This window comes from Mixophyes fleayi, chromosome 2, assembly GCF_038048845.1.
Source record: "Mixophyes fleayi isolate aMixFle1 chromosome 2, aMixFle1.hap1, whole genome shotgun sequence".
NCBI lineage: Eukaryota > Metazoa > Chordata > Amphibia > Anura > Limnodynastidae > Mixophyes > Mixophyes fleayi.
In genome coordinates this window covers 1488001-1509001 of record NC_134403.1, presented here as the reverse complement: position 1 = coordinate 1509001, position 21001 = coordinate 1488001, and the positions used below count along the sequence as shown (strand labels likewise).

At 42.4% G+C, this 21001-nt stretch overlaps 1 protein-coding gene across 2 annotated transcripts in view; it reads right to left on the bottom strand.

Moving 5' to 3' along the window:
* CHRDL2 (chordin like 2) overlaps positions 1-21001 on the bottom strand; it is a 150561-nt gene that overhangs the window by 20575 nt on the left and 108985 nt on the right. For both annotated transcript variants that reach the window (XM_075198320.1, XM_075198319.1), the window contains 4 exons: positions 15429-15522; positions 11234-11376; positions 6337-6430; positions 5500-5555 (listed from right to left, as the gene is read on the bottom strand). In XM_075198320.1, coding sequence (XP_075054421.1) covers positions 5500-5555; positions 6337-6430; positions 11234-11376; positions 15429-15522 — 387 coding nt within the window. The remainder of the gene's footprint in view (positions 1-5499; positions 5556-6336; positions 6431-11233; positions 11377-15428; positions 15523-21001) is intronic.

The following is a 21001-nucleotide window of genomic DNA, read 5'->3' as shown; positions in this document are numbered from 1 at the left end:
GGGAATTGCATTAGTCGATGCGGGTGATGATGAGTGCATGAATTAATGTTTTTGCGGTGTCTTGTGTCAGATATGTGCGTATTGTGGAAAGTTCTTTAGGTGTATGTAACATGATTTAGATATAGAGTTGATGTGGGGAATAAACAACAGTTGTTAATCAAGGATTACACCTAGGCAACAAGCTTGCGGGGTGGGATTTATAGTCATGTTATCAACAGAAATAGAAATGTCAGGCAGGAAGCTTCTGTTTTTGGGTGGGATTCAGTTTTTGAAAGATTGAATTTGAGTTGGCGAGAAAACATCCAAGATGAAAAGGCAGAAGGACCATCAGTAACGTGAGACAACACAGATGGTGAAAGATCAGGAGAGGATAGATAGATTTGTGTATCATCCGCATAGAGATGATACTGAAATCCAAAGGAACTTATTAGTTTTCCAAGAGAAGTGGTGTAGATAGAGAATAGCAGAGGACCTAGGACTGAGCCTTGTGGTACTCCAACTGATAAAGGAAGCGGAGCAGAGGTGGATCCAGAGAAATTAACACTGAAAGAGCGATTAGATAGGTAGGATGAGAACAAGGATAGGACAGTGCCTTCAATACCTAGGGATTGTAGCGTCTGTATGAGAGAGTGGTCTAAAGTGTCAAATGCAGCAGAGAAATCCAGGAGAATTAGAAGAGAGTAATGGTTATTATTTTTTGCTGTGATAATAATAATAATGCTGTACAATTCCTGGAGTTCCTGTGAAGTTTTGGATGGATTGTTGGTTAAAATGGTAGCATTTGTGCCTGTTGCAAAATATATTTGGAATAGATGTCTTGTGTAATATGCCTAGATATTTGTGGTGGACACTGCAATCCCTAGGTCTTCAGTGTTTGTATAAGAGAGTGGTCAACAGTGTCAAATGCAGCCGAGAGATCCAGGAGAATTAGGAGAGAGTAATGGCGTTTAGTTTTAGCAGTGATCAGATAATTGACAACCTTGGTCAGCGCAGTCTCTGTGGAGTGTTGAGAGTTAAAGCCTGACTGAAGAGGATCCAATAGGTTGTTTGCTGTAAGAAAGTGTGTGTGGCGAGTATAGGCAATTCTCTCGAGAAGTTTGGAGGGGCATCGGAGCTGGGGCGGTAATTTACGAGATAGTTAGGGTCAGAATTTTGTTTTTTTAAAATGGGGGTAATCACTGCATGCTTGAATAGTGATGGAAAAATACCAGTAGAAAGAGATAGATTACAGATTTTAGTTAGAGGGGGAATGAGCACAGGAGACAGGGTCATACCAATTTGTGAGGGAATGGGATCAAGAGGACATGAGGTAGAGTAGGAAGATGAGAAGAGAGTAGAAACTTCCTCTTCATTTGTGGGATCAAATGAAGAGAGAGTGTCAGAGGCTGCTACAAAGGAATTGAGCCGATTGCTTGTCAAGGGAGATGATATCGTTTCAAGTCTGATCTTATCAATTTTGTCCTTGAAATAGGAAGCACGATCCTGTGCACTGATGGTAGTTGGAGGATTTGGGGCAGGAGGAATCAGAAGAGATTTAAATGTGTTAAAGAGGTGTTTGGGGTTAGAAGCCTGAGCATAGATGAGAGATTGGAAGTAGGTTTGTTTAGCAGTGTCCAGTGCATTTCTATAGGAGTGGTAGATACCATTATATGTGATGAAATCATTAGAGGTGCAAGATTTACGCCAGTGACGTTCTGCTTTACGAAAAAGTTTATGTAGAGTTCGTGTTACTGTAGTATGCCACGGTTGGCAACTAATTCTACGCAAAGTATGTAGTGTCGCTGGAGCCACTTGATCCAGAGCAGTTGCTAGGGTTTGATGAAAATCGGGTACTGCCCCATCAGGGGAGGAGAATGTAGAAATTGGGGAGAGAAGGTGTTGGAGAGAGGTGGAAAACTGTTGAAAATCAATAGCGTTGATATTCCTGCGGGTACGAGGAGGCTTGGAAGAGTTTGACACTAGGGAGAATAAAGAACTGGGGGTGAGCGAGTAGCTAATAAGGTGATGATCCGAGAGGGGGAAAGGAGTGTTAAGGAAATTAGAAACTGAGCATAATCTAGAAAAAACAAGATCAAGACAGTGGCCATTCTGATGAGTAGCGGTCATTGCATACTTAGCATGAGGACCTACAGTGTTTTATCTCCTGGTTAACTCCAGGCCAGAAGAAATGTTGTAGCAACTGGGCACGGGTTCTACAAACCCCTAGGTGTCCAGCTAGGAGGATGTCATGGGCTAGTGCTAGTAACCGGCGACGGTACTGCTGGGGAACAATCAGCTGTTTCCTAGCCACTCCTGGATCTAGAGGGTCAGCCTTGGCAGGCACCCAGTACAACCTCTGTTCTTCCCACATGATCTTATCCTCCTGAGGTCCCCAATCTGTCCTTTCCGCCGCACTGCGGAGACCATCTAAGAATGGGTCAGTCTGTTGGACTTCCCTAAATGCAGTCCTATCTATCTCCCCCAGATTCATGTCAATGTCAGGTAAGTCTTGTACAGCGTTACTCACCGACAGCGGTTCAGGTGGTGTGGCAGCTGATCCAACAGGGACTTCCGATGCTGGTATGGGTGGGTCCTCAGGAGCTGACTCCAAAGCCCCACTCTGTGTGATAGCTCCCACAAAGTAACTGGCCAATCCACCCCCAGGTTGATCCCCAGAATAACATGGGCAGGTAATCCATCTAAAAGTCCCACATTCATCTCAACTGAACCCTGGCCCCAATTTAAATGAACCCTGGCCATGGGGATAATAGTAATCTGGCCTCCTGCCATCGAAATTTAAATTTTACGGTTCTTTAGCCATTGGTTAGGTGGGACTAAACTGGGTTGTATCAGAGTAATATAAGCCCCCGAGTCCCGGAGTCCCTGCAGTTCCTGGCCATTCACTTTTACAGGCTCCAGGTGTCCCTTCATATTTGCAGGGGTAGCCTTCCCGATTGCCGCTACCACCTCCAACTGATAGACTACTTCCTCCGCCTCTGGCGCATCAGGATCGTAGTACCCCTCCCCACCCAAAAATTGATGTTCCTTGGCACACTGAAACTCGGGGCAAAGCTGGTCTCAATCCAGAGAACAGTCTTCCTCCCCGTGAACAATTTCTTTGTATATGTCCCGGTTGTTGACAAGTGTAGCACCTCCTAGGGCCTGATACTGCTGGACCACGAGGTCTAGGCGTACTAGAGTTCACAGCTAGGGTACATGGTGACATGGGGCGTGATGTATCTCGATCAGGTGGAGTCCTTCAAATAGTCGCCCATTCACCTCCGCTAGGTCCCCTCCATTGGTGACGGTTTGCCAGGAATTCATCGGCTAATGCTGCTGCTTTCTCTGGGGTAGTGGGATTTCTGTCCACCACCCACTCTCTAATTTCTGGAGCCATTTTATTCATTAACTGCTCCAATATAAAGATGTTTTTAATGTCTGTTACGGTTGCGGCTTGTTTCTCTTCTAGCCACTGATTACAGTTTCTTTGCATAAACTGCTAAATTCCGTATAAGAAGTGTCACTGCTTCTTGCCATGGTTCTGAACTTAATGTGATAGGTTTTGGGGCCAACAATACTTTCTGAATCTCCTGGTAGTCTCTTCCTCGCTCTGGGCTCAGGGCATGGTATGCCTCCTGCGCTCGGCCCATCAAACTAGGTATCAAATATTTCGACCACTCCGCCACAGGTATATCATGCATTGCCATTATGGACTCAAATAACTGAAGGCGAGTGTCAACGTCTGTGGCTGGTTCCACAAAGCTTGGTACATAGTGATATCCCAATAGCGGCATCTGTCTTCCTTCCAATACTGACATTGACGCCATTGCAGGTACCACGCCCGGTCTACCCAGTGCTGCTCCCAATACTTCTGCCCTCTCATGTGCAGCAGGTCCTGGTCCAAGTACATCCAACCAAATCTGCAACTGTTCCGTGTTGCCGACGTTTATTGCAGCTGCCTGTTTTTTCATCCGCTTGGTTCCATTACTGGGTTCCCCTGACGGGTCCTGAACCGCGTCCTCCTCCTTCTCCTCCACCTCACCAGTGTTTTCTATACCCACTGAGCCAATTTTTTGATTAGGGACACCCTGGTATCCGTTGAATTGATCTTAATTTCCTGCAGGATTCATTTCTTGGTGATTCTGTATGTTTGTGCTGCTGCCTCCATTGTGCTGTGCCTTTCCAATTCCGTGCTTGTCACTGAGTGATCCCACCGCTTGCCACCAAATGTGAATATACGTGGTTCCCAAATCACTCAAACACGGTATTAGAGGAAAAATAGAAGGATGATTTATTCTGCAGACTGGATTAAATACAGTAATCCATAGCAGGTCCAACAAGTGAAGAAATCAGTTCAAATAAATCGAGTAAGATATGTTCCACAGCAACTCTCTGGCAGAGCATCACCTCTTGGCCAAAGTCAGTCACACATGTCCAGCTCCCAGGGTAGCCTCTTTTATCACCTCCTAATCCCACTTTGGGATCTGCCTGCCCAGGGGAGTTGCAAAAGATCTTGATTGGTGGGCTGCTTACACCATCCAGCCCCCCTCCCCTACCTCCCCCAGGTGTCTTCCCTCAGGTGACCCCTGCTGAGTCAGGCTCCTGGCTGTCTGTAGAGCTCACTAGTGGACAATAGGGAGCAAAGAGAAATAACAATGGTAGCTCAATTCACTCAACTCCTGAGTGTTTACCTTGGAGGTGAAATTTAACCCCTGATGTACTTTTCCAAGGAGATGTTATAGTTACATCACTGATACTTCCTGATAACAACATGGCTAAAAAGTGCAGCCCAGGTATGGATTAGAATACGGGGTAGTAACACTGGTTCCATACACCAGGACCGGTTCTTTACAGTCTACATTGGAGCACCCCTTCCGTCCCCCATCATACCTCTTCAGGGCCAAAAGTAGCGGATGTGTATAGTTACAGTTGTGTATGTTCACTTTCTGAGCATACGCAGTGCGGAAAACAACACAAAAATACGCTGCACAAACTGACAGGCCCTATTACTTAATGAGCCACGTGCAGATCTGGATGGTTAATATCAAAGATTTGGGGTTCCCTTGGTGGCATGGTGATCTTCTCATTTAAGAAAACACAACTCTACAGCCCACACCAACAATGTGGTAAATATGCTCATGGTTTCAGGCCTTCTGGAGCAGAGTAACTGAGTGCTGGTAGTGGGTCTGAATTCTTCAGGGCCCCAAAAGCTTACAATTACAGTAAAAGCCCTTATCGGTAAAACGCCAAAGATACTGAATAATAAATCATATACCTGTATACAAAACATTGAAATAACTCGCAGGTTGTGCTCTTATCCTTATTGTATTCAGAACTCATCTGTATTGTGTATTAAATGATGCATGTTTATTGTATGCACACCCTGCGTTACTCATGGTACTCTTCAGGCATGCTGCCCAACACGTGCTCGGTGTGACTCACATGTGCTGCATTACTGTAGGCTAACAAGCAATGAGGACCAGGATATATAGAGACACGAAAAGAAGAAATGTCACGTACAACACCTCTGTTCAGCTGTAGCGGCTCCTCCTCAACCGAACGCTCGTACGACCCATCTGCAAAACACAACCAGCAAAATGAGGACAAATTCAGCTACGATGTCGGCACCTCCATCACAGATCACACTAAGAAAAATATCTTCATATTTTAACCCCAAAAATTCAAATACTTCTCTTTAAAATCAGTGTATGACACACACACGGGAAAGAGATCAACTAGTGTATTCACAGATACACATTAAATCTCTGCACTTACTAACTAGCAGCTGCCTTAATGATGTCAAAATTGGGTGGTACTGTACTGTATATATTGTATTATGATTTACTGATTGATTCAAGTCAATGACGTTTATTGAATGGAATATCTCATAAATATGGCAGTGTGCTGTAAGAAACATCAGAATCATTTTTCCACGTACACAAAACTGGTGTGAAATTGAAGACGGGCCAAAGAATTACAGTACACTCTCCTGTACAATCCAGCACAACATAATGATTGGGTTTTATCCTATGTTAATAGCAGCAGAAATGTTCTGTATAAATGTTTATAGTATTGCGCTACGTGGAAACACAGATATGAGGTCACCATTTGCGTTCATGCAGTTGTGAATACAGAAGAGGCCTGTCAGAGAAGTAAAAGTATTTGTTAACAAAATCCTGCAGCAAAAAATAAATTATGTTTACATTATTCTTACATTTCAAAGCCACGAAAGACACCATGTAGAGATATGGTTAGTGGCATAGGTAGAACCAATATTGGGGGGCCCTCGCACCCACACAACGTTCCCCTATATGTCATGTTACTTAATAATTACTGACGTGGAAACACTCTCCTTACCTCGGCACACAGGGCAGCACGAGTCTGGCACAGTGAGCATGGAAGAACAGACCAGCTCTGGACAGGTCACCAAGCCGCAGTAAATTTGTCCATCCTAGAACATAGAGACAAATCTGAGAGCAGATACCGATGTATGACAAGCCGGAGCCACTCCAGCAGGGAGTCACCTCATCGCATCCTCCATCCTCTCACACTGTGTGTGGGTATATCACACCAGCGGTACCTAGTACATAGAACCAAAACATCCATATTGATCGTTTTACCCGGACTTCTGCCATGCCAGATCCAAGCTAATTGAACATGGCCCAATGTATACTTATATACACACATACAATATACCCCTACTGTAAAATAAAAGTATATTAATAGTCACCAAGGGATTCTGTGAAGCCGAGTGCCTGGATACAGGACTGTGGTTAGCAGGGGCAGGCCGGGCTGGGGGGCATCTGCCCCCTGGGGCAGTCACATGGTGGGCTATCTTGGGCTGGCTATTGGGCTATATGCATTGTTTTTTTCCTTCAAAATGTTCCTAATAGGCTGCTGAATCGAGACTTGCCCCCCGGGCTAAAATTTGCCAGCCCCCCCCTGGTGGTTAACCTTCTAAAAGACGTCTATTTATGAGTTAGAGGTTTATTATTACAGATATATTCCAAATATAAGCTCACAAAATATAAGATATACCTCACAGTAGTGACATCACTCCTCTCCAGATATAAGATATACCTCACAGTAGTGACATCACTACTCTCCAGATATAAGATATACCTCACAGTAGTGACATCACTACTCTCCAGATATAAGATATACCTCACAGTAGTGACATCACTACTCTCCAGATATAAGATATACCTCACAGTAGTGACATCACTCCTCTCCAGATATAAGATATACCTCACAGTAGTGACATCACTACTCTCCAGATATAAGATATACCTCACAGTAGTGACATCACTCCTCTCCAGATATAAGATATACCTCACAGTAGTGACATCACTCCTCTCCAGATATAAGATATACCTCACAGTAATGACATCACTCCTCTCCAGATATAAGATATACCTCACAGTAGTGACATCACTCCTCTCCAGATATAAGATATACCTCACAGTAATGACATCACTCCTCTCCAGATATAAGATATACCTCACAGTAGTGACATCACTCCTCTCCAGATATAAGATATACCTCACAGTAGTGACATCACTACTCTCCAGATATAAGATATACCTCACAGTAGTGACATCACTACTCTCCAGATATAAGATATACCTCACAGTAGTGACATCACTACTCTCCAGATATAAGATATACCTCACAGTAGTGACATCACTACTCTCCAGATATAAGATATACCTCACAGTAGTGACATCACTACTCTCCAGATATAAGATATACCTCACAGTAGTGACATCACTACTCTCCAGATATAAGATATACCTCACAGTAGTGACATCACTACTCTCCAGATATAAGATATACCTCACAGTAATGACATCACTACTCTCCAGATATAAGATATACCTCACAGTAATGACATCACTACTCTCCAGATATAAGATATACCTCACAGTAGTGACATCACTACTCTCCAGATATAAGATATACCTCACAGTAATGACATCACTACTCTCCAGATATAAGATATACCTCACAGTAGTGACATCACTACTCTCCAGATATAAGATATACCTCACAGTAGTGACATCACTACTCTCCAGATATAAGATATACCTCACAGTAGTGACATCACTACTCTCCAGATATAAGATATACCTCACAGTAGTGACATCACTACTCTCCAGATATAAGATATACCTCACAGTAGTGACATCACTACTCTCCAGATATAAGATATACCTCACAGTAATGACATCACTACTCTCCAGATATAAGATATACCTCACAGTAGTGACATCACTCCTCTCCAGATATAAGATATACCTCACAGTAGTGACATCACTCCTCTCCAGATATAAGATATACCTCACAGTAGTGACATCACTCCTCTCCAGATATAAGATATGCCTCACAGTAGTGACATCACTCCTCTCCAGATATAAGATATGCCTCACAGTAATGACATCACTCCTCTCCAGATATAAGATACACTGATATGATTACACATGTACATTACTGTGGAAGTTGCTGGTGCTTTATCAGTAAACGATAACAATATATAAGCCAGGAAATAATTCTCTATTATAAAGAGAAAAGCATCGTAATGACAGCTCACAGCTCTAATGTGTAGGAACAAAAAAAAAAAAAACAACCTTTTATTTAGTTTACATAACAAATTACTACTATTTATTCCAGGTTTCAGTATTGTAAGTATATCAATAAAATGAGTTATAATTTCTTCTAAGAATATCTTGCGATCCACATTAGTTGATGAAATGTCCTATATAATATATATAATATATAATATACCAGAACAGGAGCTATGAGGAAAGTAACCGGGGCGCTGTGCATGTGGGACAAGGAACTCAATGGATTTATCCTGTGAGGTCATACTTATAAGTGGTTTAATTCTCCCCTCATGGAGGCAGAGAGCGGTACCAGGACCTCTCACACTAGCTGCCCTTCACGTCCTGGACATGTAGCAGAAGCAGGTGATAATCAGCCTTATATAACATTTCACAGCCGGCATTCATTTGCAGGGAGTGCGGTGAGGATCCCAGTTGTGGCAGATCTCATTTCTCCATTCCCTCGTACATACAATAAAAATCACAAATATCACCCATAAAGTCAACCAGAATCTCGTAAACGGCTGATTTAGAGCCAGGCTCAGACTTTCCTGGAACAGAAAGACAGAGGCAACTACTTGGAACTGACCAAGTCTGGGTTATACAAATACTGTGGGCTGCGGAGAAGCCATTACTGAAATAACAGGGTGCTTTCAGGATGACAACATCACTTACTGGTCATTAACCTTTTTGTAGACAGGCTCTTAAGACTGCAGTAGGCAACCTATGGTTCTCTGGCTGCAATAGAACCACAAGTCTCAAACCTGATCCAAAACCTGATCTAAAATCTTAAAAGTAAATGATCCTAAAAAAGCTTTCTATTAGTCTCCATCCCTACGCATAACTGCATGTTTCTATAACCCAGGTTTCAGGACCTACACCCCTGGTCTCTCAAGCTGGGCCTAGTTCACAAATACGATGCTTCTATGTCTAAGTAGGTTATGGGCAGTGCATGAAGGTGAACCCGTTAGCTGGCTTGGTAGAGATGAGGAGGTGCACCAAATTGTATCTGTTCCAGACCTGACTTATGGAACATTGACTCAGTTCCTTATCTAGCCGGGAGGTGACACAGTCTAAGACTAAAGACACACAGAGGATTGGTATGTGTACATGGCAAGATAGCAGATCTGGAAATAGTAGAGGAACCTTCACCCCTCTTCATGTCAACGTTTGACCGGTATGGTCGCCTCATCTAACTGGTGGACCAGGGCCTGGGAAAACCTCATAAAGCAGGGTTCATTGTCGGTGGGCAAGATGTAGCATCCATACATGGTCAGGCAGCTTCCTCATTCCTGCCTTATCTCTAATGTTCATGGATATCTTCTGTTAGCCAGAGGACCAATAGATGAGGGCAAATCAAAGCTGTCCTTCCCAGTTGTATCTCTCCACATAAATACTTGACCTTGTACCTAATTAAAGAGTAGCTTAGTGCTTTAACCTTGTGTAATTTAATGTTGGGGGAAGCTTGGTGGTGAAGTTCCATCTTATTAACAACAATTACAAATTAGCCAAGCACACAATCCAGAATTCAATAGGTTTCCATTAATTTGGGGAGCTGAACTAGCAGGACATGTCCTGACTGACATTAGTTCTGCTTGTGGGTGACCATCTCATCACTATGGTTCTCCAATATCTATTTACACTTAGAGACAGGAATTCGTGATGCTATTTCTAATCTGGAATGAGACTTTCTTTTTCTTTTCAATACAACTTTCCAGAAGATTCAGTTTGTGACACTGTAGTTAATGAATTGCACCTTATATTAATAGGAATTATCATGTATTTCCATCCACACTCCATCCCGCCCCCTGCGTTCAGCTACTGACCGTCGCCTCACCTCCCCCCTGGTTAACTCCTCCCATGCTCGCATCCAAGACTTCTCCCGCGCTGCCCCCCTTCACTGGAACCAGCCCCCCCGCTCCATTAGAACATCCCCCAACTTGTCCAGCTTCAAACGGGCCTTAAAAACCCACCTCTTCCTCAAAGCCTTCCAGTCCCCCACCTAACCGACCTCCTTCCAGCCTCCCACCTACCGCCCTCCCTATCCTGCCCTCCTCCTGCCTCCCTCCTCTTAATTCTCCTCTCCCCCCTCTCCCTCTCTGCGTTCTCCCCCTTTCCTCCTCCCACCCTTGTGTCTCTGTCCGTCCTACCCTCCCCTTAGATTCTACGCTCCTTTGAGCAGGGCCTCCTCTCCTCCTGTTCTCCACCACCTTAACTCTGCTCTCCAGCTCCTTGTCTCCTCCGTGAGGTCCTCCTGCCCTTCTGCCCCTCTAGCTTCACCGCTGGGGGCTCTCACCTCTCATCTAGCTGTACTTTGTTCTTCTGAGTTACTGTGCTTTTTGTTAACTGTAACGTGCTGTCTCACCCTGTATCGCGTTTCTGTATGTCCCTGTACGGCGCCACGGATACCTAGTGGCGCCTTATAAATAAAAATTAATAATAATAATAATAATGTATAAAATCTGCATTAATCATGTTATAAATAGGCTTGTTGGGACTGTCACATTGCTGTCAGTCCTGGTAATGCCTTATGCCATGACATGAATATAGCTTCCACCATTTAAGACAAACCTCTGACATCCTACACATCTCACTATTCCTTCATGCTGATTAGGGACACAGTCAGACAATATTGGTGTGGACACAGAACGTACCGAGCAGCTGCACTGTACACACTGGTTGGACTGCCGGGACGGGAACAGCTCATGGGTAGTGAACATTTCGCCCTGCTGGTAGGTTGTCCCGTTATGCTGGCAAATTTTGGCTGAGGCTCGTAGTCCAGAAGGAGAATGCGCCTCTGCAGAAAGGAGACACAGCAGAGTGAGTCACCGCAGCAAACCACGGCCTGATTCATATTCGGACGTAAGTCCCGTTGCTGCCTACTTGTATGAGCTCCATGAGGTTGGATGGGACAGTTGGGAAAATGCAATTTTGAAATCACTCCACAGATACTTGATGGAATTTCAACTCTGAGCTATGACTGAGTGTTATGATAAGCAGGGGAGAGGTGGAGGTGGAGGAGAAAGGAATTATGGTGGAGGGGAACGGGTGTTGTTAGAGTAGAAATGATTTATGGGAGAGGGGTACAGGTTTTGGTGGAGGAGAAATTAATTCTGGGAGAGGGTGTCACACTATGGGGTCTTAGCTGCACTTACCATGTCCACTGCCATCATATCACAGCTACCCAGGACCCTCCTGGTCGCCTGCAGCATTCCTGTCCATCACATCTTCACTTGTAAACAAACACATACTATTTTTTTCTGCTGCATGGGTGCTGCCATCTTGGATCAGTCAGGTGATCATTCCAGACCAACCAGATTCAGCAGCTGTGATCACATGAACTGTGCAGCCAATAGTTGTTCAGGACCCTATTTAAACCTGCTGCTGAGATCTGATCATTCCAGAACAACACACTTCTCTCCTGAGGATCGGTCTTGGCTTCAGGTTCCAGTTGTTCCTGCTCTGTTCATGATTACACTGCGTTCTGTGAACATACTAAATTACCAACTAATCATCACTTTGCAAGTATCCTGCATTTTAAAATGCACATCTCTTTACAATTACCTGCAATTCTAAAGTCCATATCTTCCTTCAAGTACTCTGCTTCACCTGGATTTCATCTTTCTGCAAGTACTCTGCACTTCCAAGCTGCTCATCGTCCTGCAATATTCTGCATTCAGCAAGATTATCTCAGTAAGAACTTTGCACTATCCAATGTTTGTTCTGCAATACCTGTGTTTTTACCAATATCACCAGTTCTGTTGCTGCGGCTGTTTCTGGGTCTCTAGGGCTTATTTCCAGTTTTGTGTATGAGATTTCACCCATCCATTCTACTTTGAAGATGATGGGGTATATTTACTAAACTGTGGGTTTGAAAAAGTGGAGATGTTGCCTATAGCAACCAATCAGATTCTATCTGTCATTTTGTAGAATGCACTAAATAAATGAAAGCTAGAATCTGATTGGTTGCTATAGGCAACATCTGCACTTTTCCAAACCTGTAGTTTAGTAAATCTAGCCGATGTCTCATCTGTCGGAGTAGTAGCAGTTCTCTCCCAAAGATCAGTGATGAGCAATGGCACTCCTGGGGGTTCTTCACCAAAAAATCTTTACCAGCTTGATGTAATTATGCCATAGGGAATAAGAAACTGCTTGACATCAAGATGGTACTCGACGAGTGGAAGCATTTACTTGAGGTAGCTCAATATACTGTCACAATATACACAGATCACAAGAATCAGCATGAATCCACGTCAGGCCCGGCGGGCACTGTTCCTTTCCCAATTTGATGTCAATGTTACTTTCTGTCCTGGTACAAAAAATTCCAAGACTGATGCCCTGTCATGCTCTATGGTGGAAGGTTCCATCACAATGGATCCGAGGCCTATCATTAGCCCACTCAGCATCTCAGTCATGAAGCCTGACAACACCCATCCCCTGGGGAATTTTTGTATTTCTAAGAATCTGCGGAAAAAATTGCTCCAATGGGCATATTGCAGATTATGCAGGAGTCAGCAAACTCAATCTTTCATAGTGAGAAGCTATTGCTGACCCAGGCTTCTTTGGGATGTTCAGCAATTTGTTTCCACATGTGCCAACTGTGTATAACACAAAGGTTCCAGACAATCTTCAGCTGGTCAACTTAGTCCCACCAAACCCTGGACCCTTATTTCTATAGACTTTATTTCTGAGTTGCCTAATTCAGACAATTTCAATACCATCTGGGTCATTATTGACCGATTCTCCAAAATGGCACACTTTGTTCCTCTCTGTGGTCTCCCATCAGCACCTATACTGGCTCAGCTATTTACCAAGGAGATCTTCCGTTTGCATGGTTGTCCTGAAGAAATTGGTTCAGATAAAGGAGTTCAGTTCAAGGCGAAATTCTGGAGATCCTTGTGCCAAGCACTACAGATCAAACTAATCATCTCTACAGCCTATCATTCCCAATCCAACGGGCAAACGGAAAGAATCAATCAGGACCTAGAGACATTTCTCCGTTTGTACATCTCCTCTTCTCAACAAGACTTTGGAAATCTGCTTCCCTGAGCAGTATTTCCTCATAACAATTATCATTAATCCTCTGCTTCCACTGCGTTTCACACTGTTTATGGTCTACACCCCAGGGTACCTTTGTTCACTCCACTTCCAACAGCTCCTGTACCTGTCTCTGAAGTCTTCCTAAAGAATTTTGCAAACCACTAGCACCAAGTACGGAAATTCTCTACTTAAAGCATCCCAACGCTACAAAATTCAGGCCGACAAAAAGCGAGGAGCCATTCCAAGCTTGAAACCTGGAGACAGAATCTGGCTGTCTACTCGCAATCTACCCCTCAGTGTTCTCGCTTTATTGGACCATTTATCATCTCCAGGATCATCAATCCAGTGTTCTACAAACTACAGCTATCATCTTACCTCAAGGCGCCCAACTCTTTCCATATCTCTCTCTTAAAACCACTGGTATTAAATCGGTTTCATACACCCAAATTGGTTTCTCTCGAAGTGCAGACTGAACACAGTGAAGAATTTAAAGAGATCCGAGACTCTCGTTTCGACATAATTCCTTACAATATTTAGTTCAACTGGGAGGACTGTGATCCATAACAGAGGGCCTGAATCAAAGCTTATGATGTTCACGCTCCATCTCTTATAAAAAAAATTCCACCTCAAATTCCTGACTAAGCCCCAATCCAAGTGTCCAGTGGCCACTCGTAAGGGAGGGGGGTCCTACATCAGGGTCTTAACTGCACTTACCATGTCCTCTGCTGTCATATCCGGCTACCCAGGATCTTCCTGGTCCCCTGCAACATTCCTGTCCATCACATCTTAGTTTATAAACAAACACATACTGTTTTTCCTGCTGCATTGAGTGGCCATCTTGGATGCAGTAAGGTGATCATTCCAAACCAACCAGATTCAGCAGCTGTGATACTGCATTACCAAGTAATCAACACTTTGCAAGTATCCTACATTTTCGAGTGCACATCTTTCTACAAATACCTCAAGTATCCTGCATTACCTGGAGTTCATCTTTCTGCAAGTACTTCGCACTTCCACATTGCTCATCTTCCTGCGATATTCTGCATTCAGCAAGAGTGCCTATCTCAGTAAGAACTTTGCACTATCCAGTGTCTATTCTGCAGCACCTGTGGTTTTACCGGTATCACCTGTTCTGTTGCTGCAGCTGATTCTGAGTCTCTTGGGCTTTTTTCCAGTTCTGTGTATCTGTCTGTGGGTTCTAGGTCTGTGGCTGCCGCACAGTCCTGAGTTCTCCATTCTGTGTCACGGTTCTGAGTTCTTGTCTCCAGTTCCAGCTCGTTCTGTTCTGAGTTTCCTTGTGATTTACATTCTGAATTCTTAGTAGTAGGTTCCAGTCCCATGTGTCTGGCCACATGTCCCAGGATTTAGTTCCTTCAAACAGTTCCTGTCTGTAATTATACCGGATTCCAGTTCCGATTCAGTTCCTAGATTCATATCCTACTAGTGCTACTCAGAGTACTCTATAGGAGCAGAGAGTTATTATGGGGGAGGGGACGGGTATTGGTGGAGGATAAATGAATAATGGGGAGGGGACGGGTGTAGATGGAGGATACATTATTGGGGAGGGGACGGGTGTAGGTGGAGGATACATTATTGGGGAGGGGACAGGTGTAGGTGGAGGATACATTATGGTGGAGGGGACAGGTGTAGGTGGAGAATACATTATGGGGAGGGGACGGGTGTAGGTGGAGGATACATTATGGGGAGACCCAGTAACGGGGTGCAGTGAGTAGTATTCCTGATGTAAGACTATGTGGTGAATATCTCTGTATAGCGCCGCATACGCTCCATGCTGTGATGATGACTTACCGACACATCTGGGACAGCACTGCTGAGAGTCTATGACCGTATGGACACAGTGGAGGACTGGACACTTTATCCTGTAGCAGGTGACACTTCCTCCCTAAATAACACAGACTATATAAGTACCATTGTGTAAAATGAGGAGTAACCAGGTCATTTTCTATATCACGGCTCATGTACACCTCAAATAAGTATAAATAATGTCAGAATAAGGAATATATTAATGAACAACGCATTTCAAAAGCTGCTAATAATAATTACAAATAGTGAGTTTTCCATATGTCTCTGAATTACAGATGATGACTACAAATCTATTTCCAGTAATTAAAAATCGACATTCATATTATTAAAACTAAAATGTGAAAGGTAAAATTAGTTGTGTCAGCAAATATTTAAAAAAAAGACCTCAATAAACTCTATTCCAAATACCCAAGTGTTAAAGATATCAATGGATCCATGCATGGTAACATTGTAACAGCTTTATCCACAATAACATTTTAACAGATGTACTCATAGTACGATTATAACAGCTCTATGTATAGTAACATTGTAACAGCTCTATGTATAGTAACACTGTAACAGCTCTATGTATAGTAACACTGTAACAGCTCTATGTACAGTAACATTGTAACAGCTCTATGTACAGTAACATTGTAACAGCTCTATGTATAGTAACACTGTAACAGCTCTATGTATAGTAACATTGTAACAGCTCTATGTACAGTAACACTGTAACAGCTCTATGTACAGTAACATTGTAACAGCTCTATGTACAGTAACACTGTAACAGCTCTATGTATAGTAACATTGTAACAGCTCTATGTATAGTAACACTGTAACAGCTCTATGTATAGTAACACTGTAACAGCTATATGTATAGTAACATTGTAACAGCTCTATGTATAGTAACACTGTAACAGCTCTATGTATAGTAACATTGTAACAGCTCTATGTATAGTAACACTGTAACAGCTCTATGTACAGTAACATTGTAACAGCTCTATGTACAGTAACATTGTAACAGCTCTATGTATAGTAACACTGTAACAGCTCTATGTATAGTAACATTGTAACAGCTCTATGTACAGTAACACTGTAACAGCTCTATGTACAGTAACATTGTAACAGCTCTATGTACAGTAACACTGTAACAGCTCTATGTATAGTAACATTGTAACAGCTCTATGTATAGTAACACTGTAACAGCTCTATGTATAGTAACACTGTAACAGCTATATGTATAGTAACATTGTAACAGCTCTATGTATAGTAACACTGTAACAGCTCTATGTATAGTAACATTGTAACAGCTCTATGTATAGTAACACTGTAACAGCTCTATGTATAGTAACACTGTAACAGCTCTATGTATAGTAACACTGTAACAGCTCTATGTACAGTAACACTGTAACAGCTCTATGTACAGTAACACTGTAACAGCTCTATGTACAGTAACACTGTAACAGCTCTATGTACAGTAACACTGTAACAGCTCTATGTACAGTAACACTGTAACAGCTCTATGTATAGTAACATTGTAACAGCTCTATGTACAGTAACACTGTAACAGCTCTATGTACAGTAACATTGTAACAGCTCTATGTACAGTAACATTGTAACAGCTCTATGTATAGTAACATTGGAACAGCTCTATGTACAGTAACATTGGAACAGATCTATGAACAATAACAATGTAACAGTTCTATGAACAGTATCGTAATAGCTTTATATATAGTAACGTTGCAATAGCTCTATGAATAGTGTTGTAAAAGTTCTATGTACAGTAACATTGTAACAGCTCTATAAACAGTAACACTGTGACAGTTCTAAGAAACAATAACATTGTAACTAGAGATGGGCGGGCTCGGTTCCCCGAGATCCGAATCCATCTGAATTTCGCCTATCCGAGTACTGAGCCGAGCAGGCTCAGTACTGTCCCGCCCGTTCGGATTCGAAATCAAGGCAAAACGTCATAGTGACGTATTCGTATTTCTGAGCTCGGTTCTTGCGAGATTTGAAAAGCATAAATACCTCCACAGCAATCCATCGCCATGTGACAGAGGGAGAGAGCAGGGTTAGGTCAGAGTCTGTATTAGCCCAGGGACAGAGCAATATTTGGACACATTATTGTTTCAATTCTATTCTATACAATTCTAATATTATTACCAATTGTATTAGCAATTGTTAGAGCAGTAAGAGAGGAGGATAGAAAGAATTTTTGGCACTCCAAGTGCTTTTGGGGTCTCTGATATTCCCCAGTGTTTTACAGTAATTTTTCTGGCTGTCAAAAAAAGTCATATTTGTCAGCAGTATCTATGTAAGACAATATTTTGCACTGCAAGTGATTTGGGCTGTCTCATATTCCACAGTGTTTTAGACTAATTTTTCTGGCTGTCAAAAGTGATATTTGTCAGCAGTATTTCTAAAGTTTTTTTTGCACTACAAGTGCTTTGGGGTGACCCATATTCCCCCGTGTGAAACAATAATTTTTCTGTCTGAAATGTCAGACAGTCCCTTTCCTTACTGGGAAGAAAAGCAGGCCATTTGGAAACCCATGTACAAACTTGCTTTGCAATACCTAAGCTGCCCACCCTCCAGTGTGTACTCTGAACGAGTGTTCAGCACAGCAGGGAACTTAGTCAGTGATCGCCGTCGAAGGTTACTTCCCAAAAATGTGGAGAAAATGATGTTTATGAAAATGAACTACATCTTCCACGAGGAAGGCCTTCACCATCCAAGACATCCAAGCCCTGACTGTTCTCTAATGGCGGATTCAAGCGGCGATGAATTGATAGTCTGTGATGATGACGTACACACTGATGAGGGTGAGGATGAAGATGATGAAGATAACATCTTTTTAAAACTTTCTATGTAAGTGTAGGGTGCAATCTACCCCCAAAGAGGAAAGGGACTTGTGGCATTTCCATATCACGTACCATCTTGAAAGGCTGCTCTTTGGGCAATTTATCCTTAAGGGTAGGGTGTCATAGACAGAGTGACCCCAAGCTTTGTCCATTTCTCTTAATATTGTACAGTCTATAACGGCTGAATTTTTTTACTATTTTCTACAAGTGGAGGGGGGCCTAGAGAGACAGAAACCAAACTGGCTTTCTCCATTTCTTTACATATTTAACTATAAGTGTAGGGTGTAATATACATCCAAAGACGATGGCTGCACTGAATTAATGAAGACCTACCAGGGATTGAACTGTTTTTTTTGATAATTTATTAGCTTTACAACTACATTACTTATCCAAGAAACAGGTTGAGCACTAAATTTGGGTATTTTATGCCCAAAAACATTAATTTTTAAACAACACCAAAACCAAAACACGCAATGGCGGTTTGGCAAAACCAAAACAGGACGGTAATCCAGATCCAAAACCCAAACCAAAACACGGGGGTCAGTGAGCATCTCTAATTGTAACAGCTCTATGAACATTATCATAATAGCTCTATGGGGCCAATTCAATTCTGCCACGAATGCGGCATTAGCGGTATTACCGTTACTACGGTAAGTTCAACGCTGGATTGTTACTCGCGGCTCCCTAAACTGTGAGATGAAATCCAGGTTAAAATTACCATATTAAAAAAAAAATTAACAAAAATTTAAATTGAAAGAGCAGGTGCGTTTTGTGACGCGTTTCTGTACCTGGAGAGTTCAGCGCACTGTAGGCTGATGTACATATAGTCTGGGATGGGCGCTTCTGGTTTAGCGCACATTACCACATGAGTGCCTACTATTAAACCCACATTACAATAAAAAGATATGTACATAGTAACTTAGTATTAGTTCCATACATAGTAATGACCAGCTCCACATACAATAATATAATAATAGATCCAAGCTTAATAATATCATTCCAGTACACAGTAATCTAGTATCAGCTCCACATACAGTATAATAATATATAATAACAGTACACAGTAATATAGCATCAGCTCCACATACAGTATAATAATATATAATAACAGTACACAGTAATATAGCATCAGCTCCACATACAGTATAATAATATATAATAACAGTACACAGTAATATAGCACCAGCTCCACATACAGTATAATAATATAATAAAAGTACACAGTAATATAGCACCAGCTCCACATACAGTATAATAATATATAATAACAGTACACAGTAATATAGTATCAGCTCCACATACAGTATAATAATATAATAACAGTACACAGTAATATAGCACCAGCTCCACATACAGTATAATAATATATAATAACAGTACACAGTAATATAGCACCAGCTCCACATACAGTATAATAATATAATAACAGTACACAGTAATATAGCACCAGCTCCACATACAGTATAATAATATATAATAACAGTACACAGTAATATAGCACCAGCTCCACATACAGTATAATAATATAATAACAGTACACAGTAATATAGCACCAGCTCCACATACAGTATAATAATATAATAACAGTACACAGTAATATAGCACCAGCTCAGGTGGGGTACGGAATAAGGGCTGGCATTATTCTGACAATACTTACCCCGACGCAGCGACCCCGAACAGCTACTTCACGAGCTGCCTCCAGGATGACTGCTGTGACCGACTGCCAGGGATCGCGACCAGTGAAGAATCCGGCCACTCTGCATGACCTCGCTGCCGACCGCGACGCCTTAACAGCAAGGAGAAGAGCGTCGGCAGCGAGGTCATGCAGAGTGGCCGGATTCTTCACTGGTCGCGATCCCTGGCAGTCGGTCATAGCAGTCATCCTGGAGGCAGCTCGTGAAGTAGCCGTTCGGGGTCGCTGCGTCGGGGTAAGTATTGTCGGGGTAGTCAGCATCGAGCTGACTACCAGCGATCAGCTCCATACATGGTACAGATTGCAGCATGTTGTCAGGAATGTCACGAAGGTAAAATAAATGTATGTATCTCACTTTCCATACAGATGATTTAGTACCATGTCTAACACACTGACATGGGGTATAAGAGGTAAGTAATCAAGCAGGTAGGCGAGTACAACGCTGTCCTCCAGGATACAGGTGAGACCGGTTCTGTACAGACTGGGCCGGAGTCATTAAGGAAAGTAAAGCAAAAACAGGAGTAACTTGTCACCTGGGCAAAACCATGTTACATTGGGGGGAGGTAAATGTAAAATATGGGACAGAGTTATAGTTGGGGAAGGACATGTCCTAGATCAACTTTAAATTTCAGTGTAAAAATAAACCTATCAAGTGTTTGTGCTACATGAGAATACAGCCATTATTTATCTAATGTGCAAAGTAATAGACTAATTTGCACCCCTTGTATTGTAACATGGTTTATCCAGGAGAAAAGATACTTATTTTTGCCTTACTTTCCTTAATGAATCAGAGTCATAATGTCTAATTCTCCGATATTTTTTTATTTAATACACAAAGTTTGCTGGATCCACTGTATCAATGTACAGTAGAAATATATGACTTAGTTGGTGGTTGTTATCTTTCCTTTACACATATTTGTAATCCCACACGTTGAATTAGAACAGAGAGTAATGATTTACAAGTTAATTATGACATCCAAATGATGGTGTCCGCAGGCATCAGTCACACAGAGTTTGATTGA